A 27,694-nucleotide genomic window follows, 5' to 3' on the forward strand; every position below is an offset into this window, starting at 1 on the left:
TAAGTATATGCTACTTTACAAAAACTGACTTTTTAGTGGTAAGTCCTTCTAGAAGTGAACACTACATGCATTAGAAAGTTTTTGATTACACTTCAGAAATACAAAATAAATTCTTTAATTTTTTTTTTTTTACAAAGGTTAAAAGCAATATACTTAAAAACAATATTAATAAAGACAAAAATAACTTAATATATCTTACTTAATATATCTACTTAACAGCTATTATTTGATTTTAGTGAAATAAAGTAATTTTTAATTGACATTATTGATGCACCAAAAATATCGAGGTCGCTGCAAATTTTGTTATATCCTGAGCACATTCGATAAAAGGCAGAGTGTTGTCCATAATTTGTGCGACAGATTGGTAGTTTGAATGTTGTTCTATTATGAAGACGGCTATTAGGGCGTGGGACAGCTAGGTTAATTTTATTAAGCAGATCAGGACTATCGATTTTACCAGTGATTAACTTGTGCAAATACACGATATCAGCAATTTTACGCCTTTCTTCTAGTGACGTCATTTTAAAGTGAGCAAGTCTAGAGTCGTAGGATTTTAAATTACGACAGAGATTATTTGAGTAAGAGAGGTGATAGAGAAATTGTTTTTGAAGTCTTTCTAATCGATGGATATGCACGGCATATGTCGGACTCCAGACCGGACTGCAATATTCTAACAAAGATCTTACATAACTATTAAAAAGTAGAATGGGAATTTCAAAATCTTTAAAAAATCTAGTTTGACGTAAAACAAAACCAGCCAAACGAGCTCCTTTTTTGGTAATTGAGTCGATGTGCTCCCGAAAGTTAAGCTTGGAGTCAACAACAACACCAAGGTCGGTTGCGGAACACTAAAAATTAAATTAAGATACATCAATAAAAAATCGAAAACAATCAGTTGCACTAAAAGGTGTAAATTTAAACATCATTTCTATTTATTAGATAGTCTATGGCCAAAACAAATTATGGTATTTTATTGAGTCATAATAATAATACTGGTTTTTATGTATATATGCGATCTGCTTGAAGAATATAAATATGTAATTTGTAACATGTTATATTGTTGGTAGGTCGGGCAATATTTTTTATTGCGTATTTTAACAATGAAGTAACAACCACTCATAGACGTCTGCCAACCCCAGATCATATTAGGCTCCTATCTAAGGTAGGCAACAGATACCTCGCTACTCCTGACGAGTAAGTTGGATTGCCAAGGATAAGTATGTTTTTTTTATATTATAGGAGTAGCAGACGAGCATGCAGTCCACCTGATGGTAAGTGGCTACTGCCGCCCATGGACATCTGTAATCAACCCCAGATAGGATTAGATATTCCTACCTAAGGTCGGCCACAGATGCGCCGCTACCCCTGAGGACTAAGCTGGAACACCTCGGAAAAGTCTGTCTCCCTTACCACATCCTTCAAAACGGAACACAGCAGCGCCTAACACTACTGTTATGAGGTAGAAATAGGTGTGGTGGTGGTGCCGCCGGAGTGGAACCACAAAGGATTCTACCACCTTCATGTCTTAGCATAATATCCAGAACACAGCAGAGCTATATTGCGTATAACAGAAATAGTTGTGACGGTGGTGCCTGGACACACACAAAGGCGAAAACACCCATAAAAATATCCTATATATAAAATTCTCGTGTCACAATGTTAGTTATCGTACTCCTCCGAAACGGTTTTACCGATTTTCACCAAATTTTATATGCATATTCAGTAGGTTGAAAATCGGCTACCATCTATTTTTCATACTCCTAAGTGATAAGGGTTGTTCAGCCTTAATATTTTTTTATTTATATCGCAACACAACGTTTGCCGAGTCAGCTAGTTATATATAAATTCATCATTTCAATTGTTGTCTGTAAATACATACAAATAATAAATTTATTCTACATAGGTACTAACAAATCAGACTAAATTTTAGTCACACTCAGTCTACGTATAATAGTCACGTTTGGGTCAGTTTTTCTGGTCTACAAAAAATATTTTCAGCTCCGACACCGACACATAAATCTATTTTTGTTAGCCTTTCACTTTAAACGGATCTGTCTAAGCGTTCGCTATGGATTTTATTATAATTTATAAACTTATTAAATTTAAAAGTAACCTTATTTACAGAAAAGTGGTGGAACCTTTTGTGGTTCGACTCCGGCAGCACCACCGCCACACCTATTTCTGTTATAATATCAGTGTTAAGCATAGCTGTGTTCTGGATGAAGGGATAGTAAGGTAATTGTATTTAACCGAAGCGTTCTAACTTAGTCCTCATTTGTAGCAATTGTTGCGACGTCAGATAGGAATCTTATTTGGGATTGCTTAAAGATGTCAGTTTTTATAAGACAGAAGCAGGAAATAATAATGCAATCAATCTGGTAAGTGGCTACTGCCGCCCACGTACATCTATAATCAAGCCCAGATAAGAGAGTCCTACCTGAGATCAGCCACAGATGCGTAGCCAGCCATGCGGACTAAGTTAAAACGCCTCAGAAAAGTGTCTCTCTCCAAACATCTAACTAGAATTAGCTTTACACTTTTAGATTAATCCTACCAGAGATGTGCCACACATGCCTTACTGCCCTTAAAGACTAAATTTTAACGCCTCGGACATAGATTAGTAAAGATACTTCGCCGCAGTAAAGATACTTGAATGAAGCCACAAACGGCTTATTAGTAAGTTATTTTTTTGAATTCTTGACAAATAAAAACATTTTTAGAGAAAATTTACGAATAAATAACTAATACTGCGTAATTTACATAATAAATAAATAATTATTTCAAATATTTTAAGGACATTTTAGCACGGAGAGGTGGCAAAACTTTTTACGCAACTATTTCAATTCTCAAAACTGGGTACATTTTCTTGTTAGGAGTGAGTTATCTTTACTAATCTATGGCCTCGGATAGCTACCCTTACCACACTTCAAACACAGCGACACTGCTGTTATTAAGCAGAAATACCGCATACGGTTGCCACTTAGGTGGACTGCATGCTTATCTGCTACTTTTTTACTATAACTAGCTGACCCGGCAAACGTTGTGTTGCCATATAAATAAAAAAAAATGTTAAGGGTGAACAACCCTTATCACTTAGAGGTATGAAAAACAGATAGTAGCCGATTCTCAGACGTACTGAATGTGCATTTAAAATTTGGTGAAAATCGGTAAAGCCGTTTCGGAGGAGTACGGTAACTAACATTGTGACACGATAATTTTATATATAAGATAATTATAGTTTAAAAACGAAATACCTTAAATCATTGTCTTGATGAGGAGAATAAGACAAAATTATTAAAATCATATATTGTCATCGGTTCTTGATAATTTTTCAAAATTTTAAATTAATCGAACCGTTCAAAATGGGTAAAAATCTAGTTCAAAGATTCCGTTACATACATACAGGTCAAGCTAATAAAAGCGTGGTAAAATCGAGTTATAAGTAAGTAGTTACTAGTTATATAAACATCTGACACGTGTCATTGAATTATAATTGCAATAAACTATTTTCCGTATTGTACAAACTTCCATTGTGTTGAAAAACTTATTATATTGTAGTGATTGTTGTAATTGTAATGCACGGTGATAGCCTAGTGGTTAACAAACTCTGTCTCGATCGAGGGGTCCGAGGTTCAAATCCCAGGCACCTCTGACTTTTCAAAGTTATGTGCGTATTAGAAATTAATTATCACTTGCTAAACGGTGAAGGTAAACACCGTGAAGAAACCTGCATACCTGAGAGATTTATAAAAAAAAAATCTCAAAGGTATGTGAAGTCTACCAATACGCACTTGGACAGCGCGGTGGACTATGGCCTAATCCTTCTCATTGTGAGAGGAGACCCGTGCCCAGCAGTGGGACAGTAATGTGTTGATGATGATGATGATGAAGTAATTGTTGCAAATAGTATTGTATTAAAGTGTAACTGTGTTCCGGTTTAAGGGTGATAAGAGACATACTTTGAGGCGTTTCAACTTAGTTATTAGGGGCATCGCATCTGTGGCTGACCTCAGATAGGAATCTAATTATCAGGGGTGGATTAAAAACTGCTCGTGGATTAAATCATGCTCGTTTTCTACTTAAATATTTAAAAAAATCGGTCCTTTGAGCTGTATATTTTTTTTTAATTTTTTAGTCTTTGAACCCCTAAGGAGCTAAAACAGTATAAATATCAATATTTTCTGTTCTTTTTTAGAGACTGTCAACCCATAAGGGTAGTTAATTGTATCAGGAGTTACTTTGCGGAAATCCGTGCTATAAAGTTAGAATAAAACTACTTCGCAACAATCCGTTATTTTTATGTAGCGGAGTGCCGAGTGATTTTTAATCTGTGGTAAGGTGCGGTGCTAGAGAGGTGCGGTGTGGAGTGGCAGGAGAGATCGACTTTTGGCGGGAAGCCAACTGTCATAATTGTCATTGTTATAAAATATGAAAATACTAGCTGACCCGGCAAACGTTGTGTTGCCATATAAATAAAAATAATGTTAAGGGTGAACAACCCTTGTCGCTTAGGGGTATGAAAAATAGATAGTAGCCGATTCTCAGACCTACTGAATATGCATATAAAATTTGGTGAAAAGCAGTAAAGTCGTTTCGGAGGAGTACGGTAACTAACATTGTGACACGAGAATTTTATATATAATATTTATTTTGTATAGGCCAACGGCGGCACTTACAAATTGTCAGTTACAATATTTTCTTAAACTACTACCGGATCGGAACGCGACCTCTACTGAGACGATCCGGTAAGAAACTCAGTGGGTTTGTCTTTTTTAATTTTAAAAATAATTATTCTCTTTTTAATTTTTTTTTAAATGCCATTATTTTTACATATAATTAATAAAGCATTAGCTCCAGTATCTTGCTTTACATTTATCTAAAAAAAAAGAAGTTTGTAAGATATCATCTTCCTCTAACTGTTTCTTTTATTGTGATACACTCAAGAAATATAGCGTAATAATTATGTATAATGGATTGTTGCGAAGCATTTTTAATTCTAATTTAATAACCTATAAGGGGCTAACAGTAAAACATAGTACATAACAAAATTCCTTGTAAATCTGTTATCTGATCTATCAATAAAATTACGCAAATTAAACCTTCGTTTTTACATTTATGCAATTTCAATAACGTGGGATCCATTGATAGTTAAATTAAACCTTTTATTCTCCTTCAAGTTAAACAATGTTAATTTAACAGGAAGTAGGTACCTTCCTCTTCCACTTCTACGGTAGGTAGGTAGGTATTGATAGAAACGAACCAATGTAAATGACAGGATTGCTTAAGTTTCATTGTTAAGTATCTTTAATTGATTTCGAAAATTGAGTCACTAAAATCTATTTTAAAGTAGTAGAATTCTGAGCTGACTCCGATAACATCGCAACACCTATTTCTGTTATAACAGCAGTGTAGCGCTGCTGTGTTCTGGTTTGCAGTGTGGGAAGACATACTTTTAGAGACATTCTAGCTTAGTCCTCAGGGATAGCGGCACATTTGTGCCCGACTTCAGGTAGGAATCTTATCCTATCTGGGGTTAATTACAGATATGCATGTGCAGTAGTACACAGGTGGACTGCATGCTCGTCTGTTATTCTTATATTATAAAAAAGTAGGCTGAGTAAACGTAACAATAAGTAAGTGCTCAAGTCTTTTGTCTGCATCACATGTTCGCAAGAAAGAGAGACAAAACATGAAGCGCCATTTTGTCAATTTAGACATTTAATGTTACGTTATTGACACTATAGTTCTGATACAATCCACTAGGGGCGGTGATTGGAAATTGTATGGGCAAATAAGTAAACAAACACCAAAACAGTCATATTTGTCAAAACGTAAAAACTCATGGTAAAGGTACTGAGCACTGGTTTCCTCTCAAAGTGAGAAGGTTAAGGTTTACACTGACTAAGTGTAAATTGGTAAACTTAACACACATTTGAGAACTTTTTTCATAAACTCTCAGGTATGCAGGTTTCCCTACGATGTTTTCCTTCACCGTTCAAGCAAGTGATAATTAATTTCTAATACGCACATAACTTTCAAAAAATTATATTAGTATGCGGATTTGAACCTCGGACCGATTTTCGTAAATAAAAAGGTTTTACCTCTATATATCGCCTGGTATTAATCTATAGAAATTGATCACTTTCTAGTATGCAGAAAATCACATTTCGATCTTTACCAGACAAAATATTGGATAGATTAAAAGTTAATAACGAATTCACTCACTGTTAGAAATCTACCCAAATTATTGTATTCTGGTACTTATTATTTTCATTAATTATTTGATGTCATTTTCATGATGTGTTATTTCTATAATAAGTAATAAGTTCTCGTTTAGTATAGTCCGAGCCAAACTGTTAGTCCGCTCTGAAGTTGTTGCGAGCAGGTGTAGTCATACATTTGCTATGGCGACGCGATTCATTTCTATATTCAGAGCGGACTAGCAGTTTTACGCGGACTATTACGATAATGTAGTGCATAGTTTACGATTTTATAAACCACATACAGACAAACATTCATTTTTATATATATAGAAGATTAAAAAAGAAAAATATAATTTGTTATTGTGTTAGACAACTCAGCATTAATTTCAAATTTAAACGAATTAAATTTTAATAATTATTTTTTTGTGTCTTGACGAATTTTTAATAATTTATATTTCTTAACGATGTTTTTTTCTTCTCTTTCATATTGTTCTGTTGATACATAGTGTTGATATAAATGATTAATTATATTTTAATTCGTGATCATAGATTAGTAAAGATTACTCACGCCTAACAAGAAAATGTACCTAGTTTTGAGAATTGAAATAGTTGCGTAAAAACGTTTTGCCACGTCTCCGTGCTAAAATGTCCCTAAAATATTTGAAATAATTATTTATTTATTACGTAAATTACGTAATTATTACGTAAATTAGTTATTTATTCGTAAATTTTCTCTAAAAACGATTTTATTTGTCAAGGATTCAAAAAAAGAACTTACTAAAATAAGCCATTTGTGGCTTCATTCAATTTCAAGGCGGCGAAGTATCTTTACTAATCTATGTTCGTGATATTACATTTTTAATACTGTGTAATTATAATAATACTGATCCTACTAGCTATGTTACTCGCTTTCTGTATTTACATGCCGTCTTCACCTATAATTGTAATAACACTTACCTCTTTTCTCTGTATTTATGATTATTGCTTTTATTTGGTGTACATTATGTTGGTGATCTATACTAATATTATAAAAAGGAAAACTTTGTTTGTTTGATTGTAATGAATAGGCTCAAAAACTACTGGACCGATTTTAAAAATTCTTTCACCATTCGAAAGCTACATTATCCACGAGTAACATAGGCTATATTTTATATGAAATATATTTGATAAATAGATTTTGAGGCGGTACAAAGTTTGTCGGGTCAGCTAGTCATGAATAAATAAGTAAAATCGAGATCACATGGTTTACAAGTATCAAGATATAAAGAGAAATTCCTTATTAACGACTTATGAATCATGTGTTGACTAAGTTTCTATGCGTGGAAAGTTGCAATTTTACAGGAAAATTAGCTGTAAAATTACTGTGAAATATAATTCGATATACCTATAAAAATGCGTTTAATTTGTAAATATTGTATTAAAGAAGTAAATTACTATTGTTATTAAGTATATCAACAATTACGCATTGTGCCTGGCCGGGGATCGACACCGGAACCCTTTGCGCGTAGTATGGTAACCGCACCGCCGTGCTAGTCGTCAAAATAATGAGATATACGCTTTAATAACATATAGCAGTGATAGCCTAGTGGTTAAGAAACTCGGCCTCTCGATCGAGGGGTCCGTGGTTCAAATCCCAGGCACCTCTGATTTTTCAAAGTTATGTGCGTATTAGAAATTAATTATCACTTGCTAAACGGTGAAGGAAAAGATCGTGAGGAAACCAGCATACATGAGAGATTTATAAAAAAATCTCAAATGTACGTGAAGTCTACCAATACGCACTGATTGGACACTACTCATTCTGAGAGGAGACCCGTGCCCAGCAGTGGGACAGTAATGGGTGGATGATGACGCTTTAATAACATTACCCTCCGCAATATTAGCAAACAACAACACTTATTGTTATTATAATACAGATAGAGTTAGGTTTTTATATATAACTAGCTGACCTGGAAAACGTTGTGTTGCCATATAAATAAAAAAATGTTAAGAGTGAACAACCCTTATCACTTAGGGGTATGAAAAATAGATAGTAGCCGATTCTCAGACCTACTGAATATGCATATAAAATTTGGTGAAAATCGGTAAAGCCGTTTCGGAGGAATACGGTAAATAACATTGTGACACGAGAATTTTATATGTAAGATATAGGAGTAGCAGACGAGCATGCTGTCCACCTGATGGTAAGTGGCTACTGCCGCTCATGGACATCTGTAATCAACCCCATATAGAATAAGATTCCTATCTGAGGTAAGCGACAGATGCACCGCTGAGGACTAAGCTGGAACGCCTCAAAAAGTATGTCTCCCTTACTGTTCAAACCAGAACACAGCAGCGCTACACTGCTGTTATAACAGAAAAAGGTGTGACGGTGGTGCCGCCGGAGTCGAACTACAAAGGGATCGGCCAGCTTGAAAATAATTTTCTTAACATACATAATATAATTTAGTTTATAATTTATAATGTGTTTTTTACACTGCGTTTATCTTATGACCTATTTACCCTTTACCAAGTAATTAATGATATATTTTATTCAAATAATTCGGTTACATTAGATAACCTTAATTAATTTGGCAAAGCTCATATACTGATAAGAAAGTTACGATTACAAGTGTTTTAACCACAGAATGTATGATTTTGACGTACATTTCACAAATTTCTATCACAGATTGAAATGTGTCAATTTGTGGTAAGAAAAAATTAACTTTCAGCAAAAATGAAATAGATTGGTTATTAATAACGAGCGTATATCAATCGCAGATAGCCTTGTGGTTGAAACACCGCCTCTCGATCGATAGTCCGATGTTGAAATCCCAGGGACGCACCTATTTTTTACCACGCGTTTTATTAGCTTGACCTGTATGTATGTAACGGAATCTTTGAACTCGATTTTTACCCACTTTGAACGGTGCGATTAATTTAAAATTTTGAACAATTATCAAGAACTAATGACTATACACGATTTTTATAATTTTATCCCATTCTCTTAATCAGTATCGTCAGGAATCAGTATTAACGATTTTCCTTGTGCGATTTTAGCGTGGTTTTTAGTTTTTAAACTATAATTATTAAAAGTGCATATTAGAAATTGATTATAACTTGCTTGCTAAAGTGATTCACCTCTTTTGTGGTTGAAGGGAAATATCCTAAACAAAACCTTGTGGTGTTACCTGATAATTTCCCTAATGACGATTCTCTAGCTTCATTAAAAATCAATCAATCATTTATTTCCTGTCATAAGACTATTATTCATTGTAAATGTGTAAAATATAATATTATCCTCTTATTTTGCTATGATAAAATGCCAAACTGTAGGAAACTTCGACAAGTTATTACCAATTGGTAATTAGTTATTCTGAAATATATGTTAAATGTCAATCGTTTTTTTTAAGAAAATCTTTTCGTTTGAAACCCATATCATACTAAATAATGAATCAGCCATATTGATTTTAGAATGACGTCACAATCTAATCATGCATAATCCAACGTGTTTGTAAAATTTCAGCTCAATCGATTGTTTAAAAATTCAGTTGCAATATTTGACCCGCGGTTAAATTTGTAATAAATGTATGTATAAACAAACGTTTAAAAATGTTGAACTAAAATGTAAATAATAATTTTATTGCAATGAATAATTAATACATACTTGTAACTAAAAAAAACGTGACATATATATAACTGAAAATTTTTACTTTCATTGGAGTGACAGGGGTGCACCAACTCAAAAACCTACGTGGGCTCATCCACAACAAATTTGCTAAAGATCATCACATGATCGAACGCATATCTTACGATTCTATAAAGGACATACAGGAAAGCATTCATTTTTATTTATATAGATTACTAGCTGACCCGGCAATCTTTGTACCGCCTCAAAATCTATTTATCAAATATTTTTCATATAAAATATAGCCTATGTTACACGTGGATAATGTAGGTTTCGAATGGTGAAAGAATTATTAAAATCGGTCCAGTAGTTTTTGATTCAATCAAACAAAGTTTTCCTCTTTATAACATTATTACTATTATTAGTATTAGTATGGATAATATTCTAGTACCTACAATAAATGATTTATGATACAAACATACATTGTAAGTTTACTATAATTTTAATAAAAAAATATAATGAAAAAGAGATCGGATGTCAACCAAAGCGGAAAAAGTTACAAAACAATGTTTTAATCGCTTATTCATAAACCAAACATTATGGGCGTAACCAGTAAGTTGATACCGTGTTTATATTGCGTATTTTCCTGTGGGAATTCCAACCAACAAATGGGAGTATGCCGAGTGATAAGTCTTTATGCTTTTAATTAACAGTTTATCTTAATTATACACTGTTATGACGCGCTTCCAAGATGTGGACGATAGATCATTTATGAACGCGTGTAATAACATGTCATGTTATAACAAAATTCAAACATAAACTAAGATTGTGGCTAATTGACAAATGTTTTTACAATGTGCAAGAATTTCTTGACATAAAATGATTAAATTATTCAGTATGTAATATTAAGTTTTATTAAATTGAAATTTTATTTTTGTATAAGTGGCTAAAAGTCTTGACATTGTAATTATAATGTATTCTAATTTATTAATTATGATATTTGTGTGTATAATTTTATATTTAAATAATAATAATTGATCCTGTAATTTTATTAATAATTTTGTACGTCAGTGATGACAAAATGTATATGAAGCATTTTACAAAATAAATTTGATTTGATTTGATTTGAAATATGTCAGTATGGGTACAGTCCGTGTAAAACTGCTAGCTCGCTCTGAATATAGAAATGAATAGCACCACCATAGAAAATTGTATGACTACACCAGCTCGCAACAACTTCAGAGCGGACGACCTATATGAAAAAATCTCCGTTAAAACTCAAAAACACAATATATTTATATGTTACCGGTAATGGAAATTATAAAAAAAAAATTGGGTTTATTTAGTTTTTATTACATTATAAGTATTATACTATGTATAATAAATAATAATTTGTGAAAAACAGAATAAGGTTAAATAATAATAAAAGTATTAAATAATAATAAAATAATAAAAGTTTTCATTTCCCATTTAACCCCTTAGGGGTAGAATTACCTAAACTGAAAATACTTTTTTTGTTGTTAGTAAAATCAAACCTTACGTGATATAAATAATAGAAAATTAAATAAAAAATATATTTTTTAACTTCATGTTATCTGCGGTGATGTAATTCATTTATCTTAAAATATGTGCTTATATTTTCGTTATTATGTAGATGTCTTGAAGCCTTTGAACTCAGTAAGATAAAACCAACTATAAATACTTGATTAATTAACGCAAAAAATACTAATATTACATCGTATGTTTTTATTGATATAGAGCAGAGTTTTTCAACCTGTTTCACTACATGACCCCTTTAATATGTAGTTTTACGACCTTTTTTAACCCCTAGCCTTCGCGGTTTCTAACCTGCATTTTATTATGTTACAAATAACACATATGTATTAATTTTCACAGGTATCTGTTAAATACATCCTGTATATGTATTTATTTACTTTAGGTGCACAATTCCAAAAAAAAAAACTTCAAAAGGTCGTAAAACCCAAAAAAAAAGTTTTTTATTATTTTTTTTATTTTTTTTGTCGACAAAATGCGGTTTAATTTTACCTGTTTCAATATGTGCACTTTATGGAGATTCACCCTGTATAAAGCATTTAAAAATGTGTCGATTTTTTTTTTCATTTATTTAGTTGCAAAACAATTTCTTAGTAAAGAAAATATTTTGAGCTCCCCATGCTTCCTCTTATAAATGCTTTAGCTCGCGATCCCCTGGGGGGTTCGCGAGCCACACTTTGAGAAACACTGATGTAGAGTTGTTGATCTAGTCTACTGTCCACATCTGTCCTAATTATGCCGAATTAGAAGCTTTTTTAGAAGATACGTGCGTTTTTTTGGCGTCCTTCAGACACCTAACGTATTTTTAACCGACTTCCCAAAGAAAAGAGATCATCTACTTATCGTGTATATATTTTTTACTGAATCAATGTGCTAAGTTAAAAATAAATCTCAAAAGATTCTGACGCTGATTTCACGTGGAGTTTGAATGGCAATGTTATAGTTTAAAAAAGAAAAAGTAAAAATAAAAAAAAAGAAAAAGTAAAAGTTTAAAAAAGAAAAATCGAAAAATATCACTGCTTAAGTGCTGTAGTTTCAGGAGTAGAAAGCATTCGTCATAGACAAGAGTTTTAGATCAAAAATAACTGAAAAGTTACATCATGCAGATGGTGGATAAAAATAGACAGAAATGTAGACAGACATTTTTACACTATCTAGCTCAACAAACATTTTTCGCTGTGGGTTAGATTTTTTAAATTGAAGTAACAGACAAGCATGCAGTCCACCTGATGGTAAGTGACTACTGTCCACATGGACATCTGTTACCAAACCCAGATAGGATTAGAGTTCCTACCTGTAGTCGTCTATAGTGCTGCTACTCCTGAGGAATAAGGAATTCCTAAGTCTCTCCTTGTTACACTTCAAACCAGAACACAGCAACGCTACACTGCTGTTATAACAGAAATGGAGGCTGGAAGAACCCTTTGTGGTTCCACTCCGACGGCACCACCGTCCACACCTATTTCTGCCTCATAACAGCAGCGTTAAGTGCTATGTTCAGGTTTGAAGGGTGTGGTAAGGGAGACATACATTTCCGAGGCGTTCCAACTTAGTACGGGATACAGTCAGGGGTAGAGGCACCTCCCGACTTCAGGTAGGAATATTTAAACCTATCTGGGGTTGATTACACATGTCCATTGGCGGCAAGAGCCACTTACCATCAGGTGGACTGTATGATCGTCTGTTACACCTATATTATAAAAAAAAAATACTAAGATGATAAATCTTATATAACGTAACTAATTGATTTGATATTAGCCAAAGCCACGTGAAGCAAAATTCACATAAGCCTCATATAATAATAAAAGCAGACTCTACCAAACAGGTATTGTCGAAAATGTATGCGAAAACTGTTTTTAAAGTTGTCAATCCTCTAGTTTTTTAGAACGTTTTATTTTAATACAGAAGTGACAAATAGGCATCTGATGGTAAGTTTTTGAAGGTGATAGAACTCCTTGTTCGACTCCGGCGGCACCACCGCCACCTATTTCAGCCTAATAACAGTAGTGTTAAGCGCTGCTGTGTTCGAATTTGAAGGGTGTGGTAGGGGAGACATACTTTTCCGAGGCGTTCCAACTTAGTCCTCAGGGGTAGCGGCGCATATGTGGCCGACCTCAGGTAATCCTATCTGGGGTTGATTACACATGTCCATGGGGGGCAGTAGCCACTAGGTGGACTGCATGCTCGTCCACTACACCCATATTATAAAAAAACTATTTCACGCTTGAACATGCACTAATGTTTGTTATAAACTAATAGGTTGTAGAAAAAGAAAGGTCGTTCCAATTTAGGCATTAGACAAAGTAGTATCTGTTTTTAAAAGCGACTTTCTAATAACAGTACAGCGCTGTGTTCCGGTTTGAAGGGTGTAAGGGACATACTTATCTGAAGCGTTTCAACTTAGTCCTCAGGAATAACAACGCATGGCCGACCTCAGAAAGGAATATATCTCTATGTCTTATCTGGGATTGATTACAGATGTCCATGAGCGGCAGTAGCCTATCATCAGGTGGACTACATGCTACTTGCTACTTCTAAAAAACTTTTACGCTATATCAACGAATTAAAGTCAAACCATATTCATTCTATATGATATCTAACAAATAAATAATAATATGGAGTCTACGACTTTGCGGTTTTACGATATCAGTACACAGCTAATAATAATTCTGTCTCATAACAAAGTAAGACGTTTTCTGTTTGAAATTTATGCAAAGACACGACGCGTTATATTTTAGTCCTTCTTTAACAAAGCGAAATTGACTCTACTGTTTTATTTGGGGTTGATAACAGATAATAAAATTAACAATAAGTAAATCAGAGGTTTTCAAACTTAATATTTATCACCCATTTTGAACGTCGAATATTTTATAACGCTTCCTAATATTTTAAATATTAGACATATAAATCAGACAGGAAAGGAGGAGCATAAATATTGATGACGTATAGTTTTTATTTAATTGTAACTCAAAATATTTGGAAAAGAAACAAATTAGCTATCACCTTAATTTTAACGCCTAATTTTCTTTGAGTTCTAAGCGCCCTGTGGTCCTCAACGCACAAGGGGGCGTTACCCCTTTGAGAAAGACTGCACTATAAATACATAACATTAATTATCTTCTTTTAATAAAAAATCACTCTTGACCATAACATACGAATATTTATTGACCAATCGTGGAATCGATTCCCGAACCTTCGAAATTCGAACCGTTAAAAAAACAAAAATCAAAAACTCACCAATCCAAAAAAACCGATATTCTCATCACATTCTTCAGCCTGCACGCTTAGGTCGTAGGCTTTGCCTTTGTGGTTCACGAACCTTTTGCCCTGTCCCTTCATCACTTATAATTAAAATTTAAATATAATTAAAATAACCGTTATAATAGCGCAGGACACACGTGTGTCTCTCTCGCGGCGCGGCGCGACACTGTTTTAATTCAGGTTTGAAGTTTATTAAATGCTTTCAAGACTCGATACAGGGAAACCCCTAGGCTGAGTGGTTGATGGGAAAGTCAGGGTTATTGTGAAGTGCCTGAGCGTAAAAGTTTAGTTAGGGTTGCTGACGTTAGGTCAAATTAAGATTTTTTAGTAGTTTTAAGTGAGGTATAGTCCGCGTAAAACTAGTACTCTGAATATAGGAATAAATCGCGTCGCCATAGCCAATTGTATGAGTAAACCTGCTCGCAACAACTTCAGTGCGGACTAGCAGTTTGGCGCGGACTATATGATAGCGTAGTGGTTAAAACTCGACCTCTCAATCGGGAAGTTGAGGTGCAAACCTCAGGCACACGTCTGTAATTTTTCAAAGGTATATGTGTATTAGAAATTAATGATCATCTGCTTTAACGGTGAAGACTAAATAAGAACGCCTTACACGCGTATTCTAAAACGGAATATAAATAATTTTCAGGAAATTCATTTATTGTAATTAGCAACCAGGATCCCAAAAGTGGTAAAATCAGTACGTTTTGAGGTACCATCACCACTCCCGTTTGTAAGTACTTGCGTTTCGATGCAAGATTGTTGATGCCAGCTGATTTACATCTGAGTCGACCATCTTAGACTTCTGGAGTGGCAACGCATCCATGATCAGCTGTTGAAGGTGCTAGAACCCTTTGTGGTTCGGCTCCGGCGGCACCACCGCCTCACCTATTTCTGCCCAATAACTAAAAATTGCAGCAGCAAATTAGCAGCGTTAAGCGTTGCTGTTTGGTTTCAAGGGTGTGGTAAGGGAGACGTATTTTTCTGAGGCGTTCCAACTTCGTCGTGCGGAGTAGCGGCGCATCTGTCGCCGGCCTCAGGTAGGAATCTAATGTTATCTGGGGTTCATTACAGATATCCCTGGGTGGCAGTAGCATTCTCGTTTGCTATTTCAATTATAAAATAATTGGCCAAGTATGAGTCGAACTCGCACAAAGAGGGTTCCGTACCACCCACATTATATTATTTTTTATTTTTAGTCTTTGTTATTATAGCAGCCACTGAAGTAAATACATTGCGAAAATTTGAACTGTCTACCTATTACGGTTCACTAGATAAAGCGAAAAACTTCGAAAATTGCGGTTTCTTATACGGCGACTCCCATTTATTCTCTATTTTTTTTTTATTTTTAATTTGTTGTTATAGCGGCCGTCATTAGGCATCCTCTGTAAAAATTTCAAGTGTCTACCTATAATAGTTCCAGAGATAGAGCCCTGTGACAGCCGGACAGACAGCGAAGTCTTAGTAATAGAGTTCTGGTTTTACCCTTTGGGTACGGAACCCTAAAAATACCACCCTTTACGCCGGGTAATTCCTGAAATCCCTTATTCTACACGCTACACACAACACCCCATCCAAAACAGTTAAGCTCGTCTCACACTATGTAAATTGTTTTTTAGTTTTACGTCACACATAACCGTGATACCGACTTGTTTAATGTGCAAATAGATCAATTCGCGAAATTCTAATGAATTAGAAATGAATTTATTTTGTTTTATGGTAGAAACGTACGATAGGTCGATTTGAGTGTGTCCCTGTAATTCCGGGACTAGAATAGGGCTACGGTATCCCTTGCCTGTTGTAAGAGGCGACTAAAAGGCTTCCGGGGTTGCGGACGGCAAAAGTGTGAGCTCGAACCGTCCAGTAAGCTACCCCGGGAAGGACGGCGGCATGTGTGGTCGCATACCATCGTAGGGCAGAGCTCGATCGGAGTTCTCCAACAAGCGCTGAGGACGGCCACCGGGGGGTTTTAATGCGGTAAAAATCCCACATAACCCGGCGTCGCTCCCACGTCGTCGGGTACCTTTTGAAGGTTTCCCTGTCGAAAAGAAAAAAAAAGAAGGTCGAGGGAAACGTAATCGCACTTTTTTAGTTACTTTTTATTTTGCCTACAGTAGTTTTTGTTATAATTTAAGAGTAGGATCATCAATCCATCTGATGGTAGTTCACCCATGGACATCTGTACAACCCCAGATAGGATTAGATATTCCTACCTGAGATCGGCCACAGATGCGCCGCTACTACGGACTAAGCTGGAACGCCTCGGAAAAGCATGTCTCCTTAACACATCGCTGTACTGTAGCGTCAAACATCGTGAAGTTTTAGCTGGTAGGACTTTAGCATAAATCTCTGTCGCCACCAAGTCTGAAGGTTATGCCGGAACAGATGCTATCCATAATGGATTTTCCCACGTAAAAAATGAACTGTCAGTTACAGGACTTATACTGAATCTGTACCTATATATCTGTAGCCCTTTATATCATATGTGTATAGGGATCAGAGCATGAAGGTCAGGCGAGTTCAGTGCTTCTTCCTCATCTCAAAAGTACCTACTGTAAGGGTATATTTTCATAACAATACTTTTTAATTATTTTATGTTAATAAGAGTCTGTTTCATTGCTGGTGAGAAGCAATCTATTTACAACTATTATTTCCGCTCTAAATGAAACTCAAAACTCAAAACTGCTTCCGGTGACCAAAAAGCTGGCGGCTATTTTGCACAAAGATTAAGTCTTGCCGTGCAGCAAGGAAACGCCGCCAGCGTTTTGGGAACCATGCCTCACACGGCAATTTTAGATGGCTTATTTTATTTATAATTTTCTTGTATATATTTTGTAAATAAGTCCATTTTTAATTTATATTTAACATTTAATGTATGTTAATAATTAAAAATGTATCAATAAAGAGTAAAACGTGAAGACCGTTCTTTTTCTTGTTAGCTAATTCATACAATCGTGCGCCAGTGACAATATAAATGAGAAATTACTATTATAAAAATGACACATCACAAAAATAACGCGAAATATTTTAATTAAAATATAATAATGAATAAAAATAAGCAGTGATAGCCTAATGGTCAAGGAACTCGGCCTCTCGATCGAGGGGTCCGAGGTTCAAATCCCAGGCACCTCTGATTTTTCAAAGATATGTTCGTATTAAAAATTAATTATCACTTGATATACGGTGAAGGAAAATGTGAGGAAACCTGCACACCTGAGAGAGTTTATAAAAAAAAAACTCAACGGTATGTGAAGTCTGCCAATACGCACTTGTCCAGCGCGGTGGACTATGGCCTAATCCTTCTCATTCTGACAGGAGATCCATGCCCAGCAGTGGGACAGTAATGGGTTGGTGATGAATGAATAATAAAATAATTTGAAAAGATTTCTACCACAAGTTATAATTAATTTCTAATACGTATCAAACAGAAAAATCAGACGTTTAGTAAGGCAATTAATTTGTAATACGCACATGACATCCAAAAATCGTCATGCCTGATTCGAACCTTGACCCTCCGGCATGTGGTTCAAACCACAATATGACTGTTTATTGTAAATAAGGAAAACTGAACACTACAGTGCGAGCACAGCCTTAACCGATCCACATACCAACAGGGCTTAGCACATTTAATGAGGTAAATGTACGGATTTCACCTAGAAACAAGATAACTATGGTTTAAGTGTAACTTTAACTGATTTGACGTAGGGTTTTACCCTTTTTATCATCATCAACCCATCACTGTCCCACCGCTGGGCACGGGTCTCCTCTCAGAATGATTAGGCCATAGTCCACCGCGCTGGACAAGTGCGTATTGGTAGACTTCACACACCTTTGAGATTTCTTTATAAAATCTCTCAAGTATGCAGGTTTCCTCACGATGTTTTCCTTCACCGTATATCAAGTGATAGTAATTTCTAATACGAACATATCTTTGAAAAATCAGAGGTGCGTGCCTGGGATTTGAATCTCAGACCCCTCGATCGAGAGGCCGAGTTTCTTGACCATTAGGCTATCATTTTATACCATTTTTGTAACAGTATCAAACGAGCATACAGTCTACCTGATGATAAGTGGCTACTGCCGTCCATGGACATGTGTTAGCAACCACAGATAGGATTAGATGCCGACTGGAAGTTAACCACAGATACATTGCGACCCCTGAGGACTAAATAAGAACGCCCCAGCTAATAAGGGTTCGACCTTGAGGGTAACAAGGCAATGACCGATCTCTTAGTAAATTAATACTTATATACTACGGTATTTACGCAACAACAAAAGTATATAATCGAATAGTGTTCGAGATGTAAACAAAGAAGATGTTGTAAGATCTCTTTATAATATTATGGTAATTTATTTCCGCGTTGCTTGCAGAATCCCTTTTAGCTACATTATCAATTAATTGATATTTATTTTAATGCATTGTTGATGCATCAGTTATAATAAGATTTATGGCGTTGATTTTATTGTGAGTTGCGCGATATGCGTCATCATTTGTAATAAAAGGTAGTCCTGTGTGGTTCGACTCCAGCGGTACCACCGCCACACAAAATTCTGCCTAATAACAGCAGTGTTAAGTGCTGCTGTGTTCTGGTTTGAAGCGTCTGGTTAGAGAGACGTACCTACTCATCCGGAGCGTTTCATACGATAGTGACCATTTAGGATAAAGAAGACTGCAAATTACGTTCCTTATTGATAACCAATCTATCCAATGTTTTGTCTACCACAGATTGATATTTTACATTTCTTTATACTAAACAATGTCTTATTTCGATCATAGTTAAACGAGTGATAGATCGATAGAACGATAGATCGTTTATTAATGAGGCTTAGTGTATTCACATTTATTATTTATTATTACTTTTATAAAAAAATCAGAAATTCCATTTCGAAGTCTAAAGTTTTTATCATTTTTCTTTCGTTTGCTAAGTAAACTGTCTATACATTTTATTATTAGAGGATCGATTTTATAATTGCGTTCTAATGAACAATTATAACACGATAATGAAGTTCATTACTGTGATTAATTGCACAAATATAGATTTTTTATTGTCATTTGAGATGTAATTATCTACCAAAGAACTACTAACCTACTAATGGATTTATTAAGAAACCAGTAACGGTTTAAGATTCATATATAACAGGAAAAGACTGAGGCATTCTGTCTTATAAATAACGTTTTGAATACTAATTTAGTCCACAGATAAGTCTCACAGTAGCTTTTATATAATCATCAATTTAATCCTGTCCCACTGCTGGGCACGTATCTCTTTTTAGAATGATTGAGGTGTGGTCAACCTTTTTCAAAGTTGAAAGCTAAAAATTCGCCAAGTACGAGTCGAACTCGCACATGGAGGTTTCCGTACCATCAAATGTGCATTATTTTTGATTTATTTTTATACATTTTATTATTTTCAACAATACTTACTTTTATGTCACAAAAAAGATGGCACTGGGGTGATGATATTATACGTAAACAAAGTATAATAAAATGAAAATAACTTTATTGAAATATGTTTTATGGTTCCTATTTGTATTTATTATAGTATCAGTTATAGTAATAAACGGATTGTAAAAATTTCAACCGTCTTGCTCGTACGGTTTAACAATTAGATCTAAAAATGACTGAAATGAAATGAATGAGATGAATGATGAATGAAATGAATGAAATGAATGAAATGAATGAATGAAATGTATGGAGACCCTGTCTAATATTCAACTTCATTTTATTTTAAGTATTTGTTATTATAGCGACTATCGTTATGCATCCTCTGTAAAAAAAATCATGTGTCTATCTATAACGGTTCCGGAGATATAGCCCTGTGACACACGGACATACGGACAGACAGCGAAGTCTTAGTAATAGGCATAGATTAGTAAAGATTACTCCTAACAAGAAAATATACCCAGTTTTGAGAATTGAAATAGTTGCGTAAAAAAGTTTTGCCACGTCTCCGTGCTAAAATGTCCCTAAAATTTTTGAAATAATTATTTATTTATTACGTAAATTACGCAGTATTAGTTATTTATTCGTAAATTTTCTCTAAAAATGTTTTTATTTGTCAAGAATTCAAAAAAAGAACTTACTAAAATAAGCCGTTTGTGGCTTCATTCAATTTGAAGGCGGCGAAGTATCTTTACTAATCTATGGTAATAGGGTTCCGTTTTTACCCGTTGGGTACGGAACCCTAAAAAGGATGTCAAAGCAAGTCACGGGATGTAGTGCAAAGTTTGATGGTGGTAAAACCCTCTGTGGTTCGACTCTGTAGGCACCACGCTATACCTACTTCTGCCTAATAACTGTGTTAAGCGCTGCTGTGTTCTGGTTTGAACGGTGTGGTAAGGGAGACATATTTTTCCGAGGCGTCCCAGCTTAGTTCTCAGAAGTAGCAGCAGTTCTGTGGCGAACTTTATGTAGGAATCTAATGTTATCTGGGGTTGATCACCGATGTCCATGGGTGGCAGTAGCCACATACCATCAGTACGCTTACCATGAGTTTTTAATTTTATACATACAAATTCCAATCAGCGCCCCTAGCGGATTGTTTCAAAACTATAGTGACAGTAACGTAACATTAAATGTCCAAAGGGCAAAATGGCGCTTTATGTTTTGTCTCTCTCTTTTTTGCGAACATGTGAGGCAGACAAAAAGACTTGAGCACTTACTTATTGTTACGTTTACTCAGTCTACTGAAGCAAACGGAACAGAATAATGGATTGAGTAAACGTAACGTAAAATTATGGGTTTGTTTTAAGACTCATGGTAAGGGTTCAGGTAGACTGTATAACTTTGACTACTTTTAGCGAATTCTCAAAACATTTCAGTTTCCTCTCAAAAGTTTCCCTTTACCGGTAAAACATTTCTCATGTTTTAAGACTCATGGTAAGGGTACAGGTAGACTGTATAACTTTGACTACTTTTAGCGAATTCTCAAAACATTTCAGTTTCATCGAAAAAGTTTCCCTCTACCGGTAAAACATGAGAATACATAAGTTTTATCTTATTCAAAAAATCAGTAAAAAATAAAGCTTCACTTTGTAAAATGCTTAAGCGTGGAGCAACGTTTCACATATACATTACAGACTTTTTGTTAAAAATTAATCATTTAAGTGTGAGAGGTCTCGCCCTCGAAGGGTTCCGTAACACCTATAGACAATAATTGGCCAAGTGCAAGTTTAACCTGCACCTGGAGGGTTCGCACAACCAACCTTTTCTTTTTTTTTTAATTTCTAGTATTTATTATTAGAGCCGCCATTAAAGTACGCACATTGTCAAAATTTTAACTGTCTACCTATAACGGTTCAAAAGTTTATTGGAAAAATATCGAATAGCAGCTTGTTGTATGGGGACCCCTTTTCGTATTCAACATTTCTATTATTTGTTATTTTTAGTATTTGTTCTTTTAGCAGCCACCGTTATGCATATTCAGTAAAAAAATCAAGCGTCTATCTATTATGGTTCCAGAGATAAAGCCATGTGACAAACGGAGAGACGGACAGACAGCGCTCTTAGTAATAGGGTTCCGTTTTTACCTTTGGGTACGGAACCGTAAAAATGGTGTAAAAAGGACGAAAAACTCCGAAAAGTATGTTTCTTATAAGTCTGTTTCATTTTTATATTTTCCTTATAGCTTCCTTTCTTTGTTATTATGGAAGCTACAGCAAATGATACCTACGCACTATGTAAGAATTATGTCTACTACGTATCACAGTTCAAGAGATAGCTTGTGACAGACGGACATTTTTATATGTATATCAAACGATAAGACAGAAGGTCTTTCTGATAAAAAGCAGTCACCGTCGCCTATGGACATTTGCAACACCAGAGGAGTCGCCAATGCATCGCCGGCTTTGGAGGAGAGCTCTTTTTGCACCCTATATGAAGAACCCCATGTCAAAGCGCTCATGGAATACTTCGGAAGGAAGCTCATTCCACATTTTCGACTTATAACGGCGCAGTAAAAAGGGTAAAACCCTTTGGTTAGACTTTGAAAATATTAGGTATTCAAGTTTATTTTCGTAATTTAAAATACTTTTTGACGTTAGGTAATACGCACAACAAACGGTTTTACCAAAATGTCTTATGATATAAATATTTAAGGAAATAAAACGAATGAACTCTGAATTAATTTTCATAATAAAATGAGTTTTTATATATGACGCTGGTGCATAATCTTAACCAATTACAAAACATTATTATGAATCATTTTAGTTTGTTTTACGTCATGTTACTGTTAAAAAATTACAGGAAAACCATTTGCTGTGGTTTTTTATCTGTAGTTAATAAAAGTACCTACCTACATACACCTGTTACTATTGATTTCTCATTATTAAACGTTTGACAATTTCTGCCTACTAAAAATGACAAATTTTGATTTTGAATAAGCAAAAATTTGATAGATCGATTATTAATAACAGATGTCTAAATGTATATAACTCAAAGGTGACTGACTGACATAGTGATCTATTAACGCACAGCCCAAATCACTGGACGGATCGGGCTGATGCATTTCGCATGCAGGTAGATGTTATGACGTAGGCATCCGCTAAGAAAGGATTTTGATCAATTCTACCCCCAAGGGGGTAAAATAGGGGATGAAAATATTACTTCGTAACGCGAGCGAAGCCGCGGGCAAAAGCTCGTTTTATAATAAAAATCAAAAGTTAGTATAACGTCAATGGTACAACGCCATCTATCAAGCTCAGAGCACGTTGTAAACTGAAACTCCGCTCCGCACACGTCATGCAATATAGAAAAATTACTTCGGACTTTAAATTGTAATAACTTCTGATAGAGTAGATTGATTTTAATGAAGTAAAGACTAAATGTTAAGTCAAGATACGGGTTAAAAATATACTGTTAAATCCAGTTAATTCAATTTAGTACTTTTCGTGTGATGTTATTTCAAACATACAGACAAACAGAGAGACAAAATTGTAAAATTACTATTATGATGTATTCTAACTTTTTCTGTAAATTCACATATACCCGATGATTAAGTATAGCTTTTTTTTTTGACGGAATGCGATCGCACGTACCGCCGTCCTTCCCGGGGTCGCTAGCCGGGCGGTTCGAGCTCCTACTCTTGCCGCCCGCAACCCCGGAAACCCCTTTTAGTCGCCTCTTACGTCAGGCAGGGGATACCGTAGCCCTATTCTGGTCCCGGTGCTACAGAGACATACCCGATACAGGGACCATACAGGGACATACCGAACTACAGGGATATACCTAATCTTATGATAATTATAGATATGAGTTAGCGAGCAATAAATACTAGTGTGAACAATCAAGACTAATAAAATAGAACTCGTGCTAGTATTTTACAGAGCACTAGATCGTATGACACTAACCACGATCTATTATGTGGTGAGATTGGTTTAACCTACACTTAGACCCGACACTGGAGACTGAGACCGCAAAGTATTGTAACCGCACCTCTTCACAGGTGATTTTCTAAGTGCCTGACCTAGACTACACGGGTCTTATTGATTGGTGTATTATTTTTAACACGCTTTTTTTATAACATACTAGCTGACCCGGCAAACGTTGTGTTGCCATATAAATAAAAAAAATGTTAAGGGTGAACAACCCTTATCACTTACGGGTTTGCAAAATAGATAGAATATTTCAAACTGCGATGGTAGCGAAGTCTGTCGAATCCAATGTGAAACATTCCAAAATCAACAACTACTTACGAAAATTATTAAAAATTATTTAAAAAAAAACCTTTTCCCACGGACAAAATTGTGAATCTAAATCATTCTCAGTCTCAGTCTCAGTCCCCTTGAACACACACAACAAATTTCATCAAAATCAGTCCAGTCGTTTAGGAGGAGTTCATTGACATACCTACACACGCACGTAAGAAATATATATAAAGGTGAGTAGCAGACGAACATGCAATCCACCTGATGGTAAGTGGCTACTGCCGCTCATGGTCATCATTAATAAATCCAAAATAGGATTAGATATTCTTACCTGAGCTTGGCCGCAGATGCGCCGCTACCCCTTAGGACTAAGCTGGAACGCATCGGAAAAGTATGTCTCCCTTACCACACTTCAAACCAGAACACAGCAGCGCGTGACACTGCTATTATAAGGCCACAGACCTATACCTAAATTATTCAAAACTAGATGACCCGGTGAACTTTGCATCACCTAAAATGATTAGATTGTAACTTTGCATATGAATATCTGTCACACGTGTTTATAAATAACTACAAAATGTCACATATAATCCAATTTTATCTCTGTTACCATTTCCACAGCGTTCGCCAAAATATTTAGGTACGTGATAAACGGCGTCCATTTGTTTGACCTTCATGTTTCAAAATTTTAATAGCTTTTCTGAGAGTCCAAGAGAACGAATCCAAAAACACAAAAATCTGGAAAATTGGTGCAGCCGTTCTTAAGTTATAAATGCTGCAACTTACATGATTTTGGAATTTCTCTATATTTTACTAGTGGTGCCCGCGGCTTCGCCCGCATTTTAAAGAAATAATATGACATACATAAAACGGAAAATTTGTACCTGCATTGGTATGACAGTGGTGCCATCTGTCGAAAATTGGTCTTACCAACTCCCAAACCCTCGTTCTCGGCTCTTGGACAACAACTTTGCTAAAGATCATCACTTGATCAAATGCATAGTTTCCGATTCTATAACTACTTACGAATTAAAAATAAATTAAAAAAACCTTTTCCCACGGACTAAACTGTGAATCTAAACCATTCTCAAGTCCCCTTGAACACACAACAAATTTCATCAAAATCAGTCCAGTCGTTTAGGAGTTCAGTGACATACACACGCGCATAAGAAATATATATATAAAGATTTATTCATTTAATTGTTGTGCCGACGAAGTAAACACTAATACATTTTATTAGGCGTAGCTATATATATGAATCAATTTTGAATAAATGAGATTTGAATTTGAATTTGAATATACAATACAATTTTGGTGAGTGTCACCTTAATCTTAATTATGGGCGCAAACTACAATTCACAACACTATAACGAATAACAATACATTTTAATATGTAATATATATTGTACCTGACAATTTGTAAGTGCCGTCGTTGGCCTATACAAATAAATAAATATATTTCATTTAATTTCATTTCATAGATTGATTCATATATAACATATAACTCATTTTGAACGTCAACAAACTACCACCGCTTCGGAAGGTTTAGCTATGGAGAATAAGCGGCAAAAGAAACTCCATACGTGTAAACCTCAATGTGGTTCGACTCCGGCGGCACCACCATCACACCTATTTCTGTTATAACAGCAGTGTAACGCTGCTGTGTTCTATTTAGAGGATACGTTAAGGGAGACATACTTATCCGAGGCGTTCCAACTTAGCCCTCAGGGGTAGCGCATCTGTAGCCGACCTCAGATAGGAAACTAATCTTATCTGGGGTTGATTACATAAGGTGGACTGCATGCTTGTCTGCTACTCATATGTTGTAAAAAAAATCTATTTAACGTAATATTTACCTCGAGGATAACTACAAAACATGCAAACTAGGAAACTATTAAAACAAGTTTTCAATTTTAGGAATTCGGGTCAAAAACTGCGTTCATCCTGGCAGTTTATCGTCTCTGGTAAAGTTTTCCTTATCGGGTTTAACTTGAGGACAAATATCAAGAAAATTTAACTTTCCTGCACCATACTCGTAAATCATGTTATTTCTGCAGGGGTTTTATTGCAGAATGGGTGCTAATTATTGACCCAGAATCAAGACGTCATTAGTATAATGACCTACCTACCTGCTCGGAATGAAATCGAACTCGCGAAATATCATCGATTGTTTCCTCAATAATTTTTTATCGCACCACTCGCCGAAGGATGAAGTTCCATCCACACCACCTGGAGTCGTGGCGGTCCTTCACGGTTCGGTTAGCACGGACGTTCTTGCCATGAACGTGTAAGATGAGGAATGAGTTTCTCCTGAGGTATTCAGATTTTCTGTCGGGGTCCTTGTCCCTGTAGTTCCGGGACTAGAATAGGGCTACGGTATCCCCTGCCTGTCGTAGGAGGCGACTAAAAGGGGGCTTCCGGGGTTGCGGACGGCAAGAGTGGGAGCTCGAACCGTCCAGCAAGTGACCCCGGGAAGGACGGCGGTATGTGTGGTCGCATACCGTCGTAAACATACATGGTGTGGGAGGAGCGAAAACTGCTCCCCCAGGGTAGAGCCCGTTGGGCATCGCGCTTGGAGGGCTCCGGTTGTGTTCCGTTGGAGATCCCGGAGTTCTCCAACAAGCGTTGAGGACGGCCACCGGGGGGGTTTTAGTGCGGTAAAAATCCCACATAACCCGGCGTCGCTCCCACGTCGTCGGGTACCTTTTGAAGGTTTCCCCCTCGAGAAAAAAAAAAAAAAAAAAAAAAAAAGGTTATGTGGGCTACTCACTCACCGTAAGGGCAATCTAGAGTATAAGAGTTGGGATGACCCTTAATTGCCACCTTAATTGTGATGTGTGACAAACGTGAGGGAACAGGAACAAACCTGAGGAAACCAACATGCCGGCATAGATTAGTAAAGATTGCTTACTCCTAACAAGAAAACGTAACCAGTTTTGACAATTGAAATAGTTGCGTAAAAAAGTTTTGCCACGTCTCCGTGCTAAAATGTCCCTAAAATATTTGAAATAATTATTTATTTATTATATAAATTACGCAGTATTAGTTACTTATTCGTAAATTTTCGCTAAAAATGTTTTTATTTGTCAAGAATTCAAAAAAAGAACTTACTAATAAGCCGTTTGTGGCTTCATTCAATTTCAAGGCGGCGAAGTATCTTACCTAATCTATGCATGCCGGTAAGACTTAAAAAATAAATAATTAGCCAAGTGAAAGTCGAACCCGCATCCGGAGTGTTCCGTAACACGATTTTTTTAATTTCTAGTATTTGTAAATAAATAATATTACTTATGATGTGACCATCCACATCATAAGTAATATTATTTTTTATTCCAAATAAGTTCGCCTGATGTTAAGTAGCTATTGTCATCATTGTACATCTGCAATCACCCCAGACAAGACCAGATTCCGGCCGACCTGAAGT

The 27,694-nt window shown here is 35.6% G+C and overlaps 1 protein-coding gene across 1 annotated transcript in view; it reads right to left on the bottom strand.

Moving 5' to 3' along the window:
- LOC140756921 (multidrug resistance protein homolog 49) overlaps window positions 1-14,801 on the bottom strand; it is a 65,351-nt gene extending 50,550 nt beyond the window's left edge. The window contains exon 1 of the mRNA XM_073092460.1: window positions 14,602-14,801. Coding sequence (XP_072948561.1) covers window positions 14,602-14,703 — 102 coding nt within the window. The 5' untranslated portion in view covers window positions 14,704-14,801. The remainder of the gene's footprint in view (window positions 1-14,601) is intronic.
- Between the last annotated feature and the right edge of the window lie 12,893 nt (window positions 14,802-27,694).

This window comes from Epargyreus clarus, unplaced genomic scaffold (genome assembly GCF_041222505.1).
Source record: "Epargyreus clarus isolate Ecla_fem2 unplaced genomic scaffold, WU_Ecla_fem_2.2 ptg000036l, whole genome shotgun sequence".
In the NCBI taxonomy this organism is placed as follows: Eukaryota; Metazoa; Arthropoda; class Insecta; order Lepidoptera; family Hesperiidae; genus Epargyreus; species Epargyreus clarus.